This window comes from Monocercomonoides exilis (assembly GCF_001643675.1).
Source record: "Monocercomonoides exilis strain PA203 chromosome Unknown scaffold65-413564, whole genome shotgun sequence".
In the NCBI taxonomy this organism is placed as follows: Eukaryota; Preaxostyla; order Oxymonadida; family Polymastigidae; genus Monocercomonoides; species Monocercomonoides exilis.
In genome coordinates, this window is record NW_027150610.1 from 288,763 (window position 1) to 308,673 (window position 19,911).

At 41.6% G+C, this 19,911-nt stretch overlaps 3 protein-coding genes across 3 annotated transcripts; 2 read left to right on the forward strand and 1 right to left on the reverse strand.

Moving 5' to 3' along the window:
* Positions 1 to 36: 36 nt before the first annotated feature.
* MONOS_12147 (uncharacterized protein) lies at positions 37 to 8,428 on the forward strand (the record flags this gene model as incomplete). The annotated part of the gene is made up of 11 exons (XM_067864742.1): positions 37 to 95; positions 255 to 502; positions 578 to 1,438; positions 1,631 to 4,794; positions 4,966 to 5,891; positions 6,055 to 6,280; positions 6,389 to 6,481; positions 6,573 to 6,635; positions 6,691 to 6,750; positions 6,839 to 7,958; positions 8,162 to 8,428. 11 exons carry the CDS (start codon positions 37 to 39, stop codon positions 8,410 to 8,412), a joined length of 7,071 nt encoding a protein of 2,356 aa, XP_067719200.1. The 3' UTR covers positions 8,413 to 8,428.
* A 399-nt stretch (positions 8,429 to 8,827) lies between these two features.
* Positions 8,828 to 13,099, reverse strand: MONOS_12148 (uncharacterized protein). Its single transcript, XM_067864743.1, has 5 exons — positions 12,976 to 13,099; positions 12,801 to 12,925; positions 12,676 to 12,751; positions 12,554 to 12,622; positions 8,828 to 12,502 (listed from the first exon to the last, which is right to left on the reverse strand). Exons 1-5 carry the CDS (start codon positions 13,054 to 13,056, stop codon positions 9,107 to 9,109), a joined length of 3,747 nt encoding a protein of 1,248 aa, XP_067719201.1. The 5' UTR covers positions 13,057 to 13,099; the 3' UTR covers positions 8,828 to 9,106.
* Positions 13,100 to 15,490: 2,391 nt separating this feature from the next.
* On the forward strand, positions 15,491 to 16,894 carry MONOS_12149 (uncharacterized protein; the record flags this gene model as incomplete). The annotated part of the gene is made up of 1 exon (XM_067864744.1): positions 15,491 to 16,894. One exon carries the CDS (start codon positions 15,491 to 15,493, stop codon positions 16,892 to 16,894), a length of 1,404 nt encoding a protein of 467 aa, XP_067719202.1.
* Between the last annotated feature and the right edge of the window lie 3,017 nt (positions 16,895 to 19,911).

Here is a 19,911-nt window from a genome sequence, read left to right on the forward strand (position 1 = left end):
GGCTTTCGCCCACAATAGCTCCTTTTGTTGAAAAGAATGAGGACTGACGGGTCTCCACCTCTTTGGATCGATTCATCTTTAGTCGAGAGAGTTAAGTTTGATTGTTTCATAAATTTAATAATGATATATTCTGTTTTAAACTTATATACTTGATGCTCAAAAATTAACGCAATAACTTACCATTTGCGACTTCATAATTAAAAATCAATGAACAAACGCATTATATTTATTTAATTTCAACTTTTTATTTTTAGGGATCCTCAGCTGTTCATTCCAGATTCATCCTCTTTCCATTATATTGCTGTATCAAATGAAATAACTGAACCTTCAGATGTATCTTCACAGCCAACCCCTTCAGATCGTTATCCTCTATTTCAACTTTCACAAATGTCTCAAAGTGGTACAGAATCTCAAACACCTCCACCATTTGACGCAGAATTATTTTCATTTCAACTTTTTCATTCACTTTTTCTACCACCAAAAGGTCCAAGAGATCTTCGAAGTTTGAATTTTTTGATGCATATTTAATTGCAATTCTTTATTTTATTAAAAATCCGTTGTATTCTTCTTTTTTTAGACATTAACATGGGAGCAATGTTTTTTCCTGGATATTCTGTTTGGTCATTGGATTTTGCCCCGAATTCTCCTCAATCGCCGGAAAATTCACCTCACTTTTTGGCTATTGGAACTCGAAGCTGTGATACGCACAATTTGCACACGAAATGCACAGCGCCAAATTTCATCCAGATTTGGGATTGTGGAGAGTTAAACTCGCCCTCAGGCCCTCAGCACCCTCCGCTCTTCCAACTTGGGCTCTGCCACAGATTCGGGTGCATCTGGTCGCTCAAGTTCTGTCCCCATGTTTACTCCAGTAATTGCATGGACCCGTTTTTTGCCTCAAAGATGGATGACAAGCAGAAATCAGCAGCTTGCAACGAAGCATCATCATCATCATCTTCTTCTTCTTCTTCTTCCTCATTATCCTCCTCTTCCTCCTCCTCTTCTTCTTCCCCTGTGCCTATTTTGGGGCTACTTGCATTCTCCAGCGGCAACACCGCACATGTTACGCTTGTGCCTCATCCACACTCACCACACACACCTTCATTGATTCATCTGTCAACCTCCTGTGAGGAAGAGAACACACATTCTAATACACAGTCTCCCAATACTTCCTCTTCTTCTCTCACTTCTTCATCTCCATCTTCTTCTTCCCCCTCTTCCCCCTTCTCTTCCTCTTCCTCCTCCTCTTTCTCTTCCTCCTCATCCCCTCCCTCCAAGCGCCCTCTCACCATCTCCCTCTCTCTGCCTGCCAACAGCGAGTGCTGGGACGTTGAGTGGTGTCCTCTCAGTCAGAATGGCTGGATTCTGCTGTGCGTCTGCAGCGACGGCTCTGTCTCCTTGTTCAACATTTCACCCGAGCTGTTCCCGTTCTGTGTGGGTGTGTGACATAAGGATTATTATTATTATTATTATTCAGAAGACATTTTATTTTATTTTATTTTATTTTATTTTATTTTATTTTTTTCAATCTGTCTTTTTATTTATTTTTTTGTAATTTATAACTTTTCTTTCCTTCTTTCCCTCTTCATCTCCCTTCGCCCACCTTCCTTCCATTCCCACTCCCTCTCAGAAATCAACCCCCACCTCCACATATCCTCCCCCTTCTCCCCCTTCTCCTCCTCCATCCCTTTCCCTCTCTCTCCTTCTCAATATTCCATTCTCCCCTTCCGCCCCACTTCTTCTGTTGATGCGTTCCCTTTCACTTCCACTGGGATTCAGCTGTCTGTTGTCCCGCCTTATATGAGGGAACTGAACAACGCTATAAACAATGCTAGTATTAGAGCTAATAATAATGCTAATGCTAATAATAATGTTTATAGTAATGCTAATGCTAATCTTTCTTCTTCTTCTTCTTCTTCTACTGCTTCTTCTATTTCTTCTGTTTCTTCCTCTACAAGCAGTTATTCTTCCATGCAAAACATGTCATATCCACCATCACAATCTTCTTCTTCTTCTCCTTCTCCCGCCTCTTCTTTTCCTTCTTCTTCTTCTCTATCTTCCATATCTTCTTCTCCTCCTCCTGTTTATTTCGGTTCACAAGCATCTCTTCCTCCTCTTCCTTTGTCTTCATCATCTTCTTCTTCATCTTCTTCATCTTCTTCATTAACATTAGCTTCACCTTTATCATCATCATCATCATCTTCTTCTTCTTCTTCCGCTTTTCCTCCTCCTCCTCTTCCTCCTTCCTCCTCCTCCTCTTCTTCTTCTTCAATTTCATACCCATCTCATTCTATTCAATCATTTCATCAACCTTCACAAGATATCAATTCTTCTTCTTCATCCCTTTCTCTTTATCAGCCTCCATCTTATATAACTCAACAATCTCCTTCTCATTTCACAAATTCTTCATTTCCTCCTATTCCTTCCTCTTCTTCTTCTTCCTCTTCTTTTGTTCCCATTCCACAACCAACTTCCCTCTCTTCTTCTTCTTCTTCTCCTTCAAAATACCCTTCTTCATTCAACTCAAACACTAACACTAACATCAACATTAATTCACACCTCAACCCTCCTCTTCCTTCTCCTCGTCCTTCCAATCTTCATCCTTCCTCAAATCTTCCTTCTTCTTCCTCTTCCTCTCCTTCTTCTTCTCCTTCTCCCTCTCACACTTCTCCATACTTCCTCCTCTCTCCTCCTCTCCACACTCCCTCCTCACTTCCCCCGCTTCACACCCTCCGTCTCTCCGTCTACCCTCTCCGCTGCGGTGTCTTCTCCCCCACCAATCCTTCTCTCTTCAGCGTGGCCAGCCACGACGGCAGGCTGTTTCTTGTCACTTTCAGCTCGGATTCGATCAGTGCGATTTCCCAAACACTCGCCAGAAACTGGATTTTGTGCATGGATTGGATGAGGGTGCCGGCAGATGCATACCGATATGATGGTGGAGTGATGGGAGGAATTGGGGGAATAGGAGGAATAGGAGGGATGGGGAGTGTGGGTGGAATGAATGGAGGAGGAAGTGGTTCTAACAATTCAACAGGGAGTGGGACAGGGAGTGGAATTGTGCTGAGCAGAGAGACAGGAAGGATGGAGATGACAAGAGCAGATAGTATGAATGTGAATGCATCTTCATATTACTCCTCAACAGTATCATCATCGTCATCATCTGGCTCTCCATCAGATTCAACCTCATCCTCTTCTTCTCCTTCGTCTTCTCCTTCCTCCTCTTCTTCTTCACCTCTATCATCATCAACCTCATCATCTCCACAGCCATCATCTTCATCTTCATCACCTCAACCTTCTTCCTCTTCTTCCTCTTCCTCTCTCTCTTCCTCCTCCCTCCTCCCCAACACCCTCACCCGCCCTTCTCTCCCTGAGATGGATGTGATTGTCGTAGGACTCGAAGATCACACTGTCCGCTTTGTCGTCTTGAAGACAATGAAAGATGCAGAACGCACATGGAACGAGGAAGAGCAGAAGCACCCGTGGCTCACTCTCCCTGCGATGGAGACGCTTTCTATTCCTCTGCTGCCAATCGGGAGAGATGCAATGGCAGAACACGATGCAGATGCAGAGAAGATCAAAGCAGAGGTGCAAGGAGGAGGAGTGTATAGCTTTTCAAGTGGGTTTGGAGAGAAAAGCCAACAGATACAGATGCAGTTGCAAATGCAGCAGCAACAACAAACTGGAAAATTAGATGGACAGGATGGTGCAATGAATGGAACAACAACATCATCATCGTCATCATCTTCCTCTTCTGCTTCCACTTCCTCCAACCTTGACTCAACCTCTTTCAGATCGACTGGTCAATCATACCCCTTCAACGATCCCCAGAGCAATTTGAACTCCACCCTTTCCTCTCCCCTGCCTTCTTCTTCTTCTGTGCAGCTTCAACCACAGCCATCTGTGCGTGTTCCCAGAAGAGGAGTGTTTGTCTTTCCCTCAGATGCAATTGAGAGGTCTATGCGGGATGCCAGCTTTGCATTGCCAAGCAAGTGGCTCACACCTTCTCTGGACTTGTCGATGAGTGCACTGGGAGGAGTGTATGGGGCAGGCAGGTTTGGAGATATTGGGAGAGTGATGCGGAGGAGAGGGAAGAGAGGAGGGAGAGGAGGTGGTGGGGGAGGAAGCAATGGAGCTATTGGAGGAGGAGGAAGTGTGGGAGGAGGAGTAGGAGTTGGAGGTAGCGGGGCAATGATGGGGATGGGAGGAGGAAGGCAGCGTGGAGGACAGATGGGAGGATTTCCGATGTTTGCAGATGAAGGAGACGAAAGATTGAAGGATGGAATTGGTGGGAGAATGGGAGGGAGGAGAAGAGGGAATGGAGGAAGTGGAGGAGGAAGTGGAGGGGGTGTGGGGAGAGGAGAGAGAGATGATGCGGATGGGATGGGGGGAGATGGAGGAGATGGGAGTGGAGATGTGCTGCTGGATGGAATGATGGGAGCAGGGATGGGAGAAGACGTATATGGAGGAGTGGGGCTGGGAGGAGAAGGATTAGGCGGTGTGGGTGGAGTTGGAGTTGGTGGAGGAGGGAGAGAATCAGGAGGTGGAGGAGGGCTGGGTGGAATGGGGGGAATGGGGATGGGAGGAGGAGGCGGAGGAGGAGGCGGTGGTGGTGGTGGAGGCATTTCAGCAGTGAATGAGAGGATTGTGATTACGTTTGGATCATCACATCAGTTTGATTTCCTTGATACACCATGCTGGGCACTTTCATATAGTGCTGCGGGGAGTGTGATTGTTGCCTGCTCTACTTCTGGATTGGCCACGCTGCTGTCAGTGGCGAATCATTCTTCTCTAATTGTGTGCTATTTAAATCTTATTTATTATTTTATTTATACTAAAATTTCTTTTTGTTTTAAATGCGATCATTAAATGGTTGTTGCTTTTATATTTATCATTTCATTCTGTTCCTTCCTTCCTTCCTACCTACCCTCTTTTCCCAATCTTAATCTCCAAACCCTCGAATCTCAGATCTCCTCCACCACTCTGCAGCAGTCCATGATCTCCCAGACACCACTTGCTGTTCAGATGAACGAGTCCACGCTCAACCGCCTTCTCACCCCAATCCTCCACTTTGTGCAAGCCCAGCTGTCGAGCCAGGCTCCTCCTGCCATTCAGCAGCCATCGCAGCAACAACTGCCACAACCCGGCGAAACTGCTATTACACCTACATCTTCTTCTTCTGTTTCACCTTCATCCGCATCCTCATCATCTACCACGACATCCTCTTCCACATCCTCCACGTCATCCTCCAACCCTCTCCTCCTTGTCAGCCAACCCTTGCAGCTACCTCTGCAGTATCTCTTCCCTCTCCTCCAGACTCTTTCACTTACCATGCCCCGGCACATCCTCCTCTGCTTCTCCTGCCCGCCGATGCCTGTCAAGATGCACAGGGCATCAAAAACACGTGTGCTCTCTCAGATGCGCTCGGCAGACGCAGCAGCGAAGAGGTGGATGAAGAAGATCGCAGCAGAAGAGGAGAAAGGGGTGGGAGTGTCTGCAGTGGCAGCAGCCGCCGCTGCAGCAGCTGCTTCTGTTTCCTTTTCAGACGGGCTGGTGATGATGATGCCATCGTCAGCACAGCAGAGCGCACAAGCAGTGGCTGCACAGTCACAGCAACAACAGCAGCAGCAGGCATTGGGAGTGAATATGGGTGTGAATGTGGGAATGGAACAACAAGGGAGAGGAGGAGAACTTGGAGCAAAGGAGATGCTTTCTCCTTCTAAAACGGAGATGGGCCAGGGGAGAATGGGTGAAGAAGCTCCCGGACAGCTCCCATCTTCGTTTATGATTCCGCCTTTTAACGACCAACCTGGACAGGCTGTGCAGATCCCAATAGCTGCTCTTGCACTTCAATGTGTGTGTTGGAATAGAAATCAAGGACTGAGCTCGCAGTGGTGTGCTTTTGGAGCAAAAAGTGGCTTTGTCAGACTTATGCGTATTGATGTTTTTCATCCATTTTTCAAAAATACTTAAAAATTTTTATGAAATGTTAAAAAATATGAGTATTAAAATAAAAAAGGGTTTATCGATCTAGATTTTTATGTTGATTGATACCAGCATTAAAAAGCCCAGTAGATTCTGGACAATTGTTTTTCTCGTTCTAGATGCTATTATAGCAATTGTTGGACTACTTCTTACGATCGCATCTATTTATACATTCGCATCATCAAAAGAATTTGACTTTTTCTTCTTTTTGCTTCTTGTGGTGGGTCTTGGTCTTTTAGCATTTGCCTTAATTGGTCTTCTAACAATTGTAACTAATGTTGGATTTTTCCAAAGAATTGTTTGCTTCTATTTTGCTTTTAAAGCCATTCTAAATGGAATTTTTAAAAATTTTAATTTTGTTTTTTATACAAATAATCATCATTTTTGCAAATCATTTTCAAACTAGTTTTTCTTTGGATCGTTGATTTTGTGCGTTCTTCTATTTATCGTTTCGACAATCTTTTTGTTTAGTCCTTCTCTATTAGACTCAATTATCTCAGTGTGCAAAAAAAAGTCAAACTTATTTTTAATGCTAAAATTTTCATTCTCTCTTTTTTTTTTTTGCATCTTTTTTTTTTAATTTCAAATAGTCGATAGAATTCAGTCATAATTGTGAAAAGGATAAAAGTTCGACATTGTGCACTGTTCTTTCAGTTTGTTTCATTTGCATTCGATATCAAGACTTTTGAAATAAAAATATTGTTGCAGGCGTTACGTGGATTAGTTTCTGCTGTTTCCATTGTTGGATTTATTTGCAGCTTCTTTTTCGTATGTGTTTTTTTGAAAAAAAGCATAAAGTATTTTTTAATTTTTTTTTCAAACATTTATGTAACAAAACATTTCGACAATTTAACAGATATTTGAACTGTTCATAACCGGAAAGCTGATTGGACTTCGTAAAGTGGTTACCACGTCTCTTGCTGTGGGGTCAATAGCCATTTTGGTTCTTGGTGCACTTGTGATTATATTCACACTGTATTTAATGGTCGGAAAATTCCGCCGTATTGTCGCTCTGCTTGTGATTGCATGCATTGTGGGAGGCATTCTGCTTGCCTTTGGCATCTACGCGACATGCGGCGCAGTCAAGAACCTGATGGGGAAAGGGAGGCAGTCGACGATCATCGTGATGGGTGTTGTATACTTCATCATGGGCATCGCCATGTTCATCGTCGGGATTGTGGGCTTTGTGCTGAACGACAAGTCTGCGCGTCTGGTGACGGAGACGACGATGCCTTCTCTGTGCGACACGGCGTTCAAAGAGGTGCCCACAGGGAAAGTGGACAGAGACGGAAACCCGATCACGATACTCGAGCCGATTGAGAAGGACACGTCGCTTGGCTATCCAAAGGAGTGCTGCACGTTCCTGGGGGTCAGACTGGACAATGAACTGCCTCAGACGAAAGAGGCGACGAAGGAGAAGATGGCAATGAAGGAGATGAAGGTGATGAAGACTATGAAAACAATAAAGACAGTGAAAGGAATGAAGGAGATAAATGAAGCGAAAGGAAAGAGGAGCAAAGGTTTCATCGCTTCTGGATCTGGAAGGTATTTTGGAGGAGAATCCAACGCTCAAATAAAAGACAAGACATTTCAACTTCTCTTGTCTCAAGATGAACTCCTTTTAGCCAGCAACAATCGCTTTTCATTGGGAGATGAAGAAGAAGAAGGGAATACAAGCACACATTGCCTAGTATCTAAGTCAGTTTATTCAGTCTTCAATTTGTATATGAAGACAGTTACTGGCCTGGTGTTTCCAGTGTGTGTGATCGTGTTCTTCCTCTCGTTTTTTGTGGTGTTTTTGGGCATTTCTGGGTGCATCGTCTCGTATTACACGGTTGAATGGAGGCAGGAAGACGAGCAGGAGATGATGGTGAAGAAAGGGGAGATGATAAGTTCAGGCAACTTACAGGGAGGGCCGTCGAATGAGCCGAAGATATACATGCCGGTGAAAGGGGGGATGGGGGTGTATACACACGGTATGAAAGAGGATGAAGGGGAAGGAGAAGAATTTGCGTTGTGTTGGGAAGGAAGGTGAAAAAAACGTGATTATTTGTTAGCTTTAACAATTTTCTTATTCTATTTTAAATAAATGACTCTTTATTAATTTATTTATTTGCATTTGTTTATTATCAATATTTGAATTTTGTGTTTCTTTTCTTTTCTTTTTTTATGTTTTCAGAGAATCTTTCCAAAATCGATCCGAAAACGAATGCTGAACTTATGAAAAAAGAGCAACTGAAAGCAGAAAAGAAAAAGAAAACCAAAGAAAGCACGAAAAAAGCATTGGGAATCGATGGAGAAGCAGAGGCAGAAGAGTCAAGTGAGAGTGAGAGTGAGAGCGAGAGTGGAGAAGATCATATGGAAAATGAAGAGGATGATGAGGACATTGATCCAGCTACACTGGGAGTGGCTGCGACGACTTACTTTTGAGGAGGAAGAAGAGAAAGAAGAGAAAGAAGAAGGAAAAGGAGAAGAAAGTGAAAAAAGAAAAAGAATTAAGTTAAAAACTCCTCAAATTTTTCTGTTTCTGTTCAGAAATGCAATTATTTTTTGGAAAGATATTCAATCAGAGAAATTTTATATTTGTAAAGGAAAAAACAATTAATTAGATTGGGAACTAGTCAATACACTTCATTTGAGCGTGTTTATTAAGTGCTTTTTTATTTTATTTTATTCTATTTTTAAGTTGTTCTTTTCAAGAACATGATTTTTTGTGTAAACACGTTTCACTTCGCCTCCATTTCATTTCATTCACAGCATCGCTGCCTTCTTTTTTCGCACATCGTTTTAATTCTTCGTATTTTATATCCCTTTTTTGACGTATGAAATAAACAAAAAATTGCAATTTTTTTTTGTTTCACCTTTTTTTGGTGCTTAACATGCAACCATTCAACAAGATTCACTTTAACATTTCCATTCTTTTAACAAATTTACTTTTATTTTCATATTTTTGATAATTTTTCCTTATTTTTTTTTTTTTTTTTTTTTTTTTTTTTTCGTTGCAGAAGAATTTTAACTTTAAAATTCTAATCTCCGTTTAAGAATTTCAAAGAAAAATGAATTGAAATGATGTATAACACACAGATGAAGTGAAAAAGCAACTTAAAAAAAAAAATTGTAACAATTAATGCTGAGAAGGTGATAAAGGAGGTTTTTGCAAAGATGATTGAGGTGTTGAAGAAGAAGAAGAAGAAGAAATTGTCTTGTTTGAAGTGGCAGTTTTTGGAGAAGAAGCAACTTTTGGAGAAGAGCTGACTTTTGGCGAAGGAGAAGATTTTGATTGAGCTGTCGATGTTGTCGCTTTATTTGCAGAAGAAGAAGAAGAAGAAGAAGGCGTTGAAGGAGGTTTAGGTGAGGCTGGCGGTGTTGCCAAGCCTTTTGGAGCAGAAGAAGGGGTTTTTGGTACAGAAGACGAAGGTTTTGCTGAAGAAGAAGAAGAAGAAGAAGAAACAGAAGCAGAAGCAGATGATGTGGAAGGTGAAGTGGAAGAGGAAGAGGAAGAAGAGGAAGAAGGTGAGGATGAAATTGTGGATGCTTTCTTAACTGCAGGCTTTGGAGAAGAAAGCTGAGACGCTGTTTTCGGTTGTGTAGCTGACTGCGAAGCTGTTTTTGCAGCCACTTTTGGAGAAGCAGAAGGAGATTGAGCTGTTTTTGGCTGAGTTGAAGATGAATTTGAAGCAGAAGAAGAAGCAGAAGCAGATTTTGGCTTCGCAGTTGTTGTCTGAGGAGAAGCTACAGTCTTCTTTGGAGAAGCGGCAGGGCTTGCAGACTGTTTGGAAACAGGTTTTGGAGTGGCTTTGGATGATGAAATGGAAGGAGAAGGAGAAAGAGAAGAAGATGAAGAAGGAGAAGAAGAAGAGGCAAAAGAGGCAGAAGAAGCAGCAGAAAGAATGGAATGAGAAGAGGCCGAAGGAGGCTTGAACTGCAACTGCGCTTTCAATCTTTCAATCTCTCTTTCGCTTTCCAGAATCTTCTTTCTGTCTTTCTCTCTCTCCTTTTCCCACTCATTCTCCTTCTCATTCACTTTTCGATTTCCTTCCTCGTATTCCTTCCGCTCTGTCTGCAGCTGTGCTATCAGAATGTCCATGTGATACTTCAGCTTCTCAATCCTCCCTTTGCAGTCGCTCGATATCTTCTTCTCCATCTCCACTTCCTTCTGCAGAATCCTCTTGTTCTCCTTTAGAATTCGCACCTGCTTCTGCTGATGCACACACTCATCCTTCAATTTCTCGACAATCGCCCGCAGCGACGTAATCTTCGCCTGATGCTGCAAAAGAACACTTTGCATCCTCCGCAATGAAATGCCATCGACTTCTTCTCTTTCTCCTTCTCCTCTGTCTTCTTCTTTGTCTTCTTTGCTTTTCCGACTCGACGACATTTTTTTGCTTTTCTTCTCTTTCTCCGCAAATCCTTCTGTTTCACTCTCACTTTCCTCGCTTTTACAACATCTCACTTTCGCCCTTGTGGATGAATGCGATGATGACACTGCCAAGCCCTCTCTCTGCAATCTTTCTTCATTCAGCTCCCTTTCAGCATCCATCCTTCTCACCTGCTCGTCCTGCCTGTCCAGCTGCGCCTGGCACAGCTTCTGCCGCAGCTCATCCACAACATGCTGATATTCTGTCTCTACTTTCTCTATCGTTCCCCGCAAATACTCAATCTCAGCATCCTTCAGCTCCAGCGAGACAAGCATCTGTGGATCAGTCAGCATCGATGTGGATGAGCTGTCACAAGAAGAGGAAGAAGGAGCAGACGAAGAGGAGGAAGAAGAAGAAGAAGGCGTTGTGAATCTTTGTGATGCATCTCCAGCAGGTGATGGAGAAAGCGCAGAAAGCGAAGAGCTCGCTCCAGAAAACACAGGCACACCTGCCGTTTCTGGTGGAATGGCGCTGGATGGAAGCGGCTGCGGTGGCTCAGACAGGCTCATTGCTTGCATTTGCACTGGCATTTGTGTTTGTGATTGATACATTTGTGGCTGTTTGTGAAGTGTGGGCTGTTGTGTGGTTGGGTATTGCTGGGAAAGAGAGGGCTGCTGCTGCTGCTGCTGCTGGTATTGCTGTGAAAATGAAGTTGGAGCTGACACTGCGCTTGGCACTGGAAGTGCTGAAGGAGACGGTTGGACATCATTAGCCATAGGAGCAGGATGGAAACTGCTGATGTTGTTGCTTTGCTTTGGATCCTGTTTAAAGTTTGATGACTGGTTTTCTTTCTCTTCTTCGAATTCTTTCGAACTTTCGTCGCTTTTTGACTGCTCCTCTGACGAAGAGCTGTCGTCGCTGCTGCTTGAATCATCTGCACTTGACTCATCTTCTGAATCTTCTTCATCTTTTTCTTCTTCGCTCGAATCAGAGCTTTCTTGTTCAGAAGGAATGGCAGCGCGCGATTTTCTCTTTGAAGCGGAAGGAAGACTGCCATCGTCTTCTCTTTCTTCTTTTTCAGGATCTGATTTACTATTCAATTCTTCGTCTTCTTCTTCTTTATCTTGTCTATCTTTATGCTTGCGTGTTTTTGAAGCATCTTTTCTGTTTTTGCTGCTTTTCCGTGCTTCAGAAGACGATGGAAGCTGCTTTGAAGAAGTACCACTTTTCTGTGTTTTTTTGTCCTTTTCCTTAATTTTTGATTGTGCACCTTTATCAGCTTCATCAAAATCTGGTGAAGAAAGCGAGTCTCTTTGCTTTTTCTCCTTCAAATATCTCGGGATGATCATCAAAAGCGAATTCTCAACTCCGCTTGTGCTTTCTATTGTGGACGACAACTCAGAAGTGTCCGCAAAGTCGTTCTCTTTCCCTGATTGCTCCCTGTGCTTCGATTGTGCAGCTGTCCTCTGCCCATCAATGCGATGCTTGCCCTCTGCTGATAACGAAGAACACTCTTCGTATGAAATATCACTCGAAATGCTGCTGCTGATGCTGCTGCTGAGTGAAGTGACTGTCCTGTCTGAGGAATGAGGAGCATGAGAAGAATGGCCTCTGGCTGAGCTGTATGAAACAGACGATGGAGAGGCGATTGGAGGAGAAAGTGTTCTTGAACTTGATCTGCTGCTGCGGCTATTCTTCCTTCTCTTTGCGCTTTGACTGCGCGACCGATGATTGAGATGTCGATGGTTCGCATGACTAGGCGAAGACGAAGTGGGGCGAGAAGAAGAATGCCTTGAAGAAGAATGTTGTCGTAACGGAGAGTGCATCTTTTGAAGTTTGATTTGTTGCTCTGCAATTTCTTCGCTCATTTCTTTGATTTTTTCTTTTTCTTTTTGCAATTCTTCTTCAAGAAGTTTATTTTTTTGCTTCAAAGCAATGTTTTCTTGCTTTAGCCCTTCAATCACCCCAATGAATTTGTTTGTACTGCTTCTGCTTCCAAAGATAGAACCTCCTCTATTTCCATCAAGTTCATTTCCGGATATCAAATTATTATTAGCTGTTTCCAATTCATTTTCAAGGCGTTTTATCTTTTCATTTAAAGCATCCACTTCAAATTGATATTTCAACTTATTAACATCATTTGAAGACTGAAGCTCATTTTTCTGACGAATATCAAAATAAAATAAAAAATAAAAATGTTGAAAACAAAAAACCTGATGAACAAGCGTTTCTCTTTCTTTGATATACCGTTCATTTAAAAGTTTCATTTCTTTTTCGTGTTCCTGAAATTTTAAATTAAAACAAACGGAAACAAAAATTTATAATTAATTCGAACCACACGAAGCTCATTTGCTGTTTTTTTTTCATTGTCTGTCACTTCTTTCAGCTGTAATAGTAATGCTTGAAAGTTTCTGCAAAACAATTAATTTCTTCAAAAAAAAAAAAACAAATAGAGCAAACTCATCGTGAGATTGTTTTTCTCTTTGAAGGTGTGCAACTTGTAAGTCTAATGCCTCAATTCGCACTTTTTGATTATCTACAAGTTGTCGTAATTCATTTTCCGATTGTTTTACAGCATCTGCCAACTGAAAAAATAATTTATAAATACTTCAAATTTTTTAACTGATTCAAATACCTCATGAATATGAATAACAAATTGATTAAAAAATGCGCTCATCTCTTGAGAAGAGGTATCCATCTGATCATTAAAGCTCATTTCAGAAAATTACAATCGGTTATGAATCTTTTTATTTAAAACTGATCTTTTTTATTTAATAATGGCGACAAATATTTGATGAAATATGTTTGTGTTAAGTGAAAGATATCATAAGCAAATTAATATATATTATTAAAACATCTGTGTTGCGTTGAAAAATGAAAATCCACATTAGTCAGTGCCCGTCAGTTTATTTTTCATCTTTTTAATTTTTTTTTTATTTTATTTAATTTTGTTTTATTTTTTAAATTGATCCATTTTTTAAAAATGTTAAATGAAAAATGAAAGATTGTTTTGGTTTTTTTGAAATATCAAATCATAATTTTTATCTCATTTATTCATCATGTCACATTTAATTAATCTAATTTCGTTTTGATTCTGTTTCATGCTTTGAGAGTATTCCCAGCATTCACAGTGATAACTCAACAAATTTCTTCCATTTGTTAAAAAATATTTTGGTAAATAAAAAGAATATCGGAACTTTCGAATTAAGATAATTTTTGTTTCTATTGATTTCTTTTGTGTTAATAAAGTGTTGAAATGTGAAAAAAGTTGTCGGAAAATTTTAAAAAAACTTTCAGTAATCTTTTATTCAAGCTGATCAAATGAAAATTTCTGCTTATTCATCAGAATAATTTGAAGCTTCCTCTCCGTCATCAATGCTATTTGAATCTTCTTCTTTTTCATCATCATGCAGCTCATGCAGAATATCGTCAGTATCAGGAATTTCTTCATTTTCAGAAAAATTAATTTCTTTATCCTCAATAATTGGTTTTTCTTCTGGAATAAAATGAATCATTTTTTGCTAAATATCAGCAAAACTTGGTTTAAGATTCTTTTGAACAAGCCACATGGATAAGCAATCTTCAATGAATGTTTTTCTGACTCCATGCTTTGGAAAAAACGCTCTTAAATGACTCCACAACACTTCAACGGAATTGGCACATGCACCTGTTTCTGGATCTTTGAAGTTCCTTTTTTGACAGACTGTAATATGATCATTACGTGAATATTTCAAACTATTGAAGCTTTTCGATTCGTCACAAATAATTGTTGTGTCTGCTTATATCCTTTCTTGAATAATTGGGATCAATGTTTCTTTTTTCCTGTCTGGCACGATGATAACAAAATTTGTTCCAGCTCCTCCTCCTTCCTTCCTCTCAACTCATCCGAAAATCCACAACAAATCCTTCTTTCTTCCTCGTCTAAATTTCCTTTTCTATAAAACAGCCTCTTCAATATGAACACATTTTCATGGTTCTCCAAATGGGTGATTATTTTTGAAATCATAACATTTTTCAGAGTGTTTATTCCACAAAAGTTTTATTTTTTTTGGAAAAGAATTAGACAACCAAAAGAAAAAAAGTTTGATAAATGTTTAAATAGTGATTTCAATAGTTTTTGTCATGTTGAAATTAACTTAAGAACGAGTTAAAACTTCACAGTGTGAATTTATCGATATTCGAAGTGAATTCTCAAACCGAAGTTTTTAAATAAAAAAATATGAATTCTAAAATAAACATACAATTTTTGACAACATTTCATTCTGTGTTTGTGTTCAAGCAACTCGTGCAACGCTTGTCCAATAACCAATAGTTGGATATGAAACACCTATCGGTTATTGAATTTATTTCAATCCAGTGTAAATTCAATAGTCCAATTGAATTTTTAAAACTATATTAATCGAAAATTTCATTTTGGAAAAAATAAAATTTTTAAATATTGATGTTTTTTCCTGCAAGTTTGAAACAAAAAATATTTGTATCCTTCTGTTTCCTCCCCGATTCTCCTTTTGCTTCTGTATTTCGGGCAATCCTTCGTGGCGAACTCTTGAAAACATTGGAAAAACAAATTCCACATTTTTTCTACATCATGGAAGATCGTATTCAATTGAAATACTGTTTAACTATTTTTCTTCTTGAGATCTTTCTAAAAAACTCTTTTGATCATAAACCATATATTTGAATTTCAATGACTTTTCGATGTTTATTTCTCTTCTGAAAAAGACTTTCCGATAGCTGAAAATTATTTAAATGTTTCGGTTGAGAACGTAAATGTCTTTTGCTGTTTTTTTGTCCAAAATTGAGAATTCCGATAAACATTCATTTTGCTTCAATATGCATTTCTATTACACATGATTTATTTGTTAATCACATTGAGAGAAAATTTTCGATCAAAACTTGAACAAAAGTGTGATTTCAAAAAGGATCAGCCATGTCATATTTATTCACCTCCAATCTTTTCAAAATAAAACTTTTCTGTGTATTCTTTTTGCGATATATATGAACTTTTAAGTCGAACATGTGACACATATTTTTAGTAAGGAATTCTGATGAAAATCTTAAAAAAATATAAATGACAACTATCACACTTATGAAATATTGGAATGAAGACTGTAACAATTTTCAATTAATAAACGTTTGTCAATGAAAATATGATTATTCCACTTGCAATACTCACGATCAAGTTGTTGTTTGTGATTTCTTTGTGTTGTTCCGAAAAGGGCACAAGCAGCAACGAATTCCAAGGGGTTAGAGAAAATTCTTCAAAATTCAAGTATCGATTTGAAGATGATGCAGAGAAGCACAGCATCACCAAACACAGCTTGGAAAATAGTTTTTCTCAGGTGTGGGTTCCGCGTGGAAACTCAACAAGCGTCCTCAGTTCGAAGTGTGAAAAATGGATGAAAATGCGATCAACAGTTTTATCCTGCATGAAAATGAAAAACAAAAGCGCGAATTTAAAAGAATTGGAATTCCGCCAATTTGTTGATTTGAGTGTGATGGAAATGGATGGATGCGAAAAAGTGATTTTGTTTCCATGTGTTTTGGAACAGAATGGGAAAAGTGGAGCGAGTGAATTTATTGTGAGCAATGGTGAGTTTTATCTTCAAAATGTGAAGATGGAACTGGATGAGCAGAATATGATTCAACACTCGATTGTTTCAGGAGGCGGTGAAAAGGCAGGATTTCTTCTGAGAAGAGGTGCATATTTTGATGGTTGCTGTGCTTCATCGATATGTGCTTGCTCTCCATCTCCATTTTTGTGCAGCGAGAAGCTGGAGATGGCAGAGGTGATGGATTGCCTTTTCTGCAACGTCACAATGCACCACAACGGGAAAGGGTGTTGCGACAGGACGTTGCAGAGAAGCGTTGTGGAGAACTGTGAAATAGAGGGATGCGAGGATGTGTTTGGGGGGGGGATAGTGAGTGGCGCGAGAGGAAATGAGTTTTCTGCACGAAATTCAACATTCTGCAGAATGACAAGTGCCTACCATGATTCGCATTACACCACGCCCTTTGACGAGTTCACAACAGGAGAAGTCTCGTTTGTGAACTGCGATTTCGAAAACTGCAGAAGCACAAGCCACGGAGGAGGGGCGATCTATGTTGGAGGAACAGCCTCACTGTCTGTTCAGAGGTGCACATTCACCAATGTTTTAACAACAGTTGGCAGGGGAGGAGCAATCTACAGCTATTCGACAAGTTCTGTTGAAATAAATGGAACAAGTTTCACAAGATGCTCGAGTGATGGCTTATTTGGTGGTGCTTTAGCAGTTATTAATTCATCTTTGTCCATGGGTTTATGTGTTTTTGAGCAGTGTTCATCTTCATATGGAGGTGCCATTAATGTGGAATATCAAAGTTTTCTCAGAATTATTGGCACAAATTTTTATAACTGCAAAGCAACAAATCAATGTGGAGGCGTTGCACATTTTTATGAACCTTGTTCAAATGAAGAATTTGAAGAATGCAAAATTTGTTTTTGCTCGTCAACAACACCAGGAGGAGGAATTGATATATATGGAAACAACCAAAACAAAGAAATCCATTTTTAACGTTGCTTGTTTGTGAAAAATATAATATTTGGAAATAAAAAATACGGACTTGACATATATTTTGGTTTCGGTTTTGCGTTGAAAGCGACTTCAGAATGGATTATTGATTCATTTACAATTTCAAATGATGCTAATAGAATTTGCATATGCGATTTTGATGCTTTTTCTTGTGAAAACCCATCTTTTAAAGATGAATGGTTGCCAGTGAGTTCTTCTGAAATGAACAGGATTATTCTTGTGGATGTGAAGCAAAGCACAACAGAATCCACAGGCGATTATTACCTGTGTGGGGCTGTGTCGCATGAATGCAAGACACTGAAATACGGTGTATCAAGATGGGTGGATTGGTATCATGAGCTGATCAGGGTGCGAGGGGGAACATACGAGGAGAGCGAGATGGTGATTGCGCAGATGAATGTTGTGATAGAGCCGAACAAAGACGAAAATGAGGAGGAGGAGACAGTGACAGTTGTGACGAATGCAGTTGGGCATGCGATGTTTGAAGTGGAGAGTGGATCTATGCAGATGGCTGGGATGATCCTGAAACACACCATTTCAAATGAATGCCAGCAGGCGTTGCTGGAGATGAGCGGCAAAAGATCAGAAGTGAGCTTTCTGAGGTGCGAGATCATGTCTGCAGCGACAAGTGCGGTTGGGCAGCATTCGTATTTTGGAGTGAAAGCTGGAAAGATGAAGATGGTGCAATGCACAGTGAAGAACATCGAGCTGGAGAATTGTGGGGTGATTGAGTGGGGGATTGGGGGGATGGTGGAGATGGATGGAAGCAACTTCTCAAATATCACGCGCAGAGAAGGAAACGGGGCAGTTGTTGGGAAGAATGGGGGAGCAACAGAGAAAGTGTGGATTCAGAACATTAGCATGAAAGACTGTGTGTGTCAGAAAGGGAACGGTGGGGGAATTGAGGTGGTGGTGGAGAATGGGTGTGATTGTGGAATTGGGGGAGCAGGGATGGAGGCAGGATTTGAGAGATGCAGAGCAGAAGAAGGAAGTGGAAGTGGAAGCAGAAGTGAGACAACAAATGAAAAAACGAGCGGAGGTGGAAACGGGAATGAGGTGGAGGAGGGAAGGAGAGGATGTGGAGGAGGGATATGTGTGAGAGTGTTGGGAGAGGAAGCAGGGTTCAAGATTGGGGCTATTCAATTTTCCGGAAACAGTGCAGCACACGGGGAGGATGTGTGTGTGTTTGCTCCGCACCTGGAGAAGGTTGTGACAAGGGCAAGCTTTGGATATTACTCTGAGAGAGAGGAGTTCAGTATTGAGAGTGCAGAGGGGATGAACGATGGATTGCGTGGAGTGTGGGTGCCGCTGGTGTTCTATCTGAGAAGCAGAGAAGGGAATGTGTCAGTGGGAGAAGATGGGACAGATGTGAGGGCCTGCGGGTTTTCGGAGTATCGGTGTCTGAGCGTGGGATATGCACTTGGGCAGCAGTCAGATTGCCACCAGGTGCTGGTGTGGGGAAGCTATCAGCTGAACGAGAGCCTTGTGCTGGATGATGAGAAGGGATATGTGTGGAGCGGGACAGAAGAGATGAGCAAGATGAGGATGGTGGGGAGCAGCACGGGAGTGAACGGGATTATTGAAGTGAAGACGAGCGCCAGACTGAAGAAGTTGAGCATGACGGTTGGAGGGGCTCTGCCATCGACACAGCGAAGTGTGATTATTGTGAGCAATGCGAGAGCCAGCTGTGTGATTCAAGACTCGCGGATTGGCTCGGAAAGCAGCGTTGGGGAGATTGGGTTTTCGATATTGGTTGTCGAAGCAGGGCAATGCACAACATCGGGCGTAACTTTCGAGAAGCAGGAGTTTTGTGATCGGGCGATGATTGGATGTTCAGGATCTGGGTCAAAGCTGATCATGAGTACTGTGAGGATTGAGAATGTGAAATGCAGGAACACAAACGGAGTGATGAATGTGGATGCGTCAGCAGAGCTGACTCTGAGCAACACGACAATATTGGGGATGGAAAATGGAGACAACAGCGAGTCTGTGATTATTGGAAACCGACCTCGGCTGGTGATGATAAGCGGGGTGAGTGTGAGTGGTGTTGGGTTGGAAGCAGGAAACGGCGGGGTGGTGAAAGGAACAATCGGGAGCGGACAGAGGCTGTGTGTGGAAAACAGCAGTGTGGATGGGGAGTGCATGAAAGGGAATGGTGGAGGGATGGAGCTGAGGCTGGAGAAAGGAGGAGTGGTTGAGATTGGGATGAGTGAGAATGTGGCATTTGCGGGATGTCGGGCTGTTGCTGCGGCAGGAGCCGGAGGGTTTGGAGGAGGGATGCATGTTGTGTTTGTTGGAACAGCAGATGATTTTGTGGTGAAGAAAGCAGAGTTCACAGGATGCAGCGCAAGCAGGAAGGGGAGTGGAATGTTTGTGAAGGCGCCTCTGCTGTCAAAAGTGATCAACAGCACAACAATCGGGTTTGGGCCTGACCTTGGGGATGAAGAAGGGCTTGCTGGGGTTGAAGGGGACGATGAGTCGTTTTATGTGCCACTGGAGCTGTATCTGCGGGGAGAGCCAGATTCTGTTGCAGTTGGAGGAGGGAATGCGAAGGATTTTGATCGGTGTGGGTATTCGGGCTATCCGTGCCAGACAATGGATTTCGCATTGTACAGGTGGCAGCAAGACAGAGGTTTGACATGTGTGGTCGACAGGTCGACGAGTCTGTCATGCGAGGTTGGATTTCGAAAGGGGATGTTCAGCATTGAAGGAAAAGAGCAGAAAGCGGTATTTGTGGTGAATGAGAACTCGGAAAAGGCTCAAGAAGGGATGATTGAGCAGAGTGCAGAAGAGACCAACATGAGCAGGATGGAGTTTAGTGTTCCACAGCAACTGAATGGCCGAGTGGCGCTGGGAAAGTGCATTGAAGGGTTGATGAGGGTTATGGAGTGCAGTGTGAGTGTTCGGCTGTCGACGAACATTGAGTTTTCAGTTTTTGTTGTTTCAGGAGGAGAACTTGGGCTAGTGGGTTTTAGGGTTGATGATGTGATGTTTTCAGG

Bases quoted from the DNA above. Each gene is read 5' to 3' on its own strand.
- MONOS_12148 (XM_067864743.1), bottom strand. From the start codon at position 13,056: ATGAGCTTTAATGATCAGATGGATACCTCTTCTCAAGAGATGAGCGCA. The intron at 12,926-12,975 runs GTATTTGAATCA...TTATTTTTTCAG, and splicing joins TTGTTATTCATATTCATGAG to TTGGCAGATGCTGTAAAACA. The intron at 12,503-12,553 runs GTTTTTTGTTTT...GATATTCGTCAG, and splicing joins GAGAAACGCTTGTTCATCAG to AAAAATGAGCTTCAGTCTTC.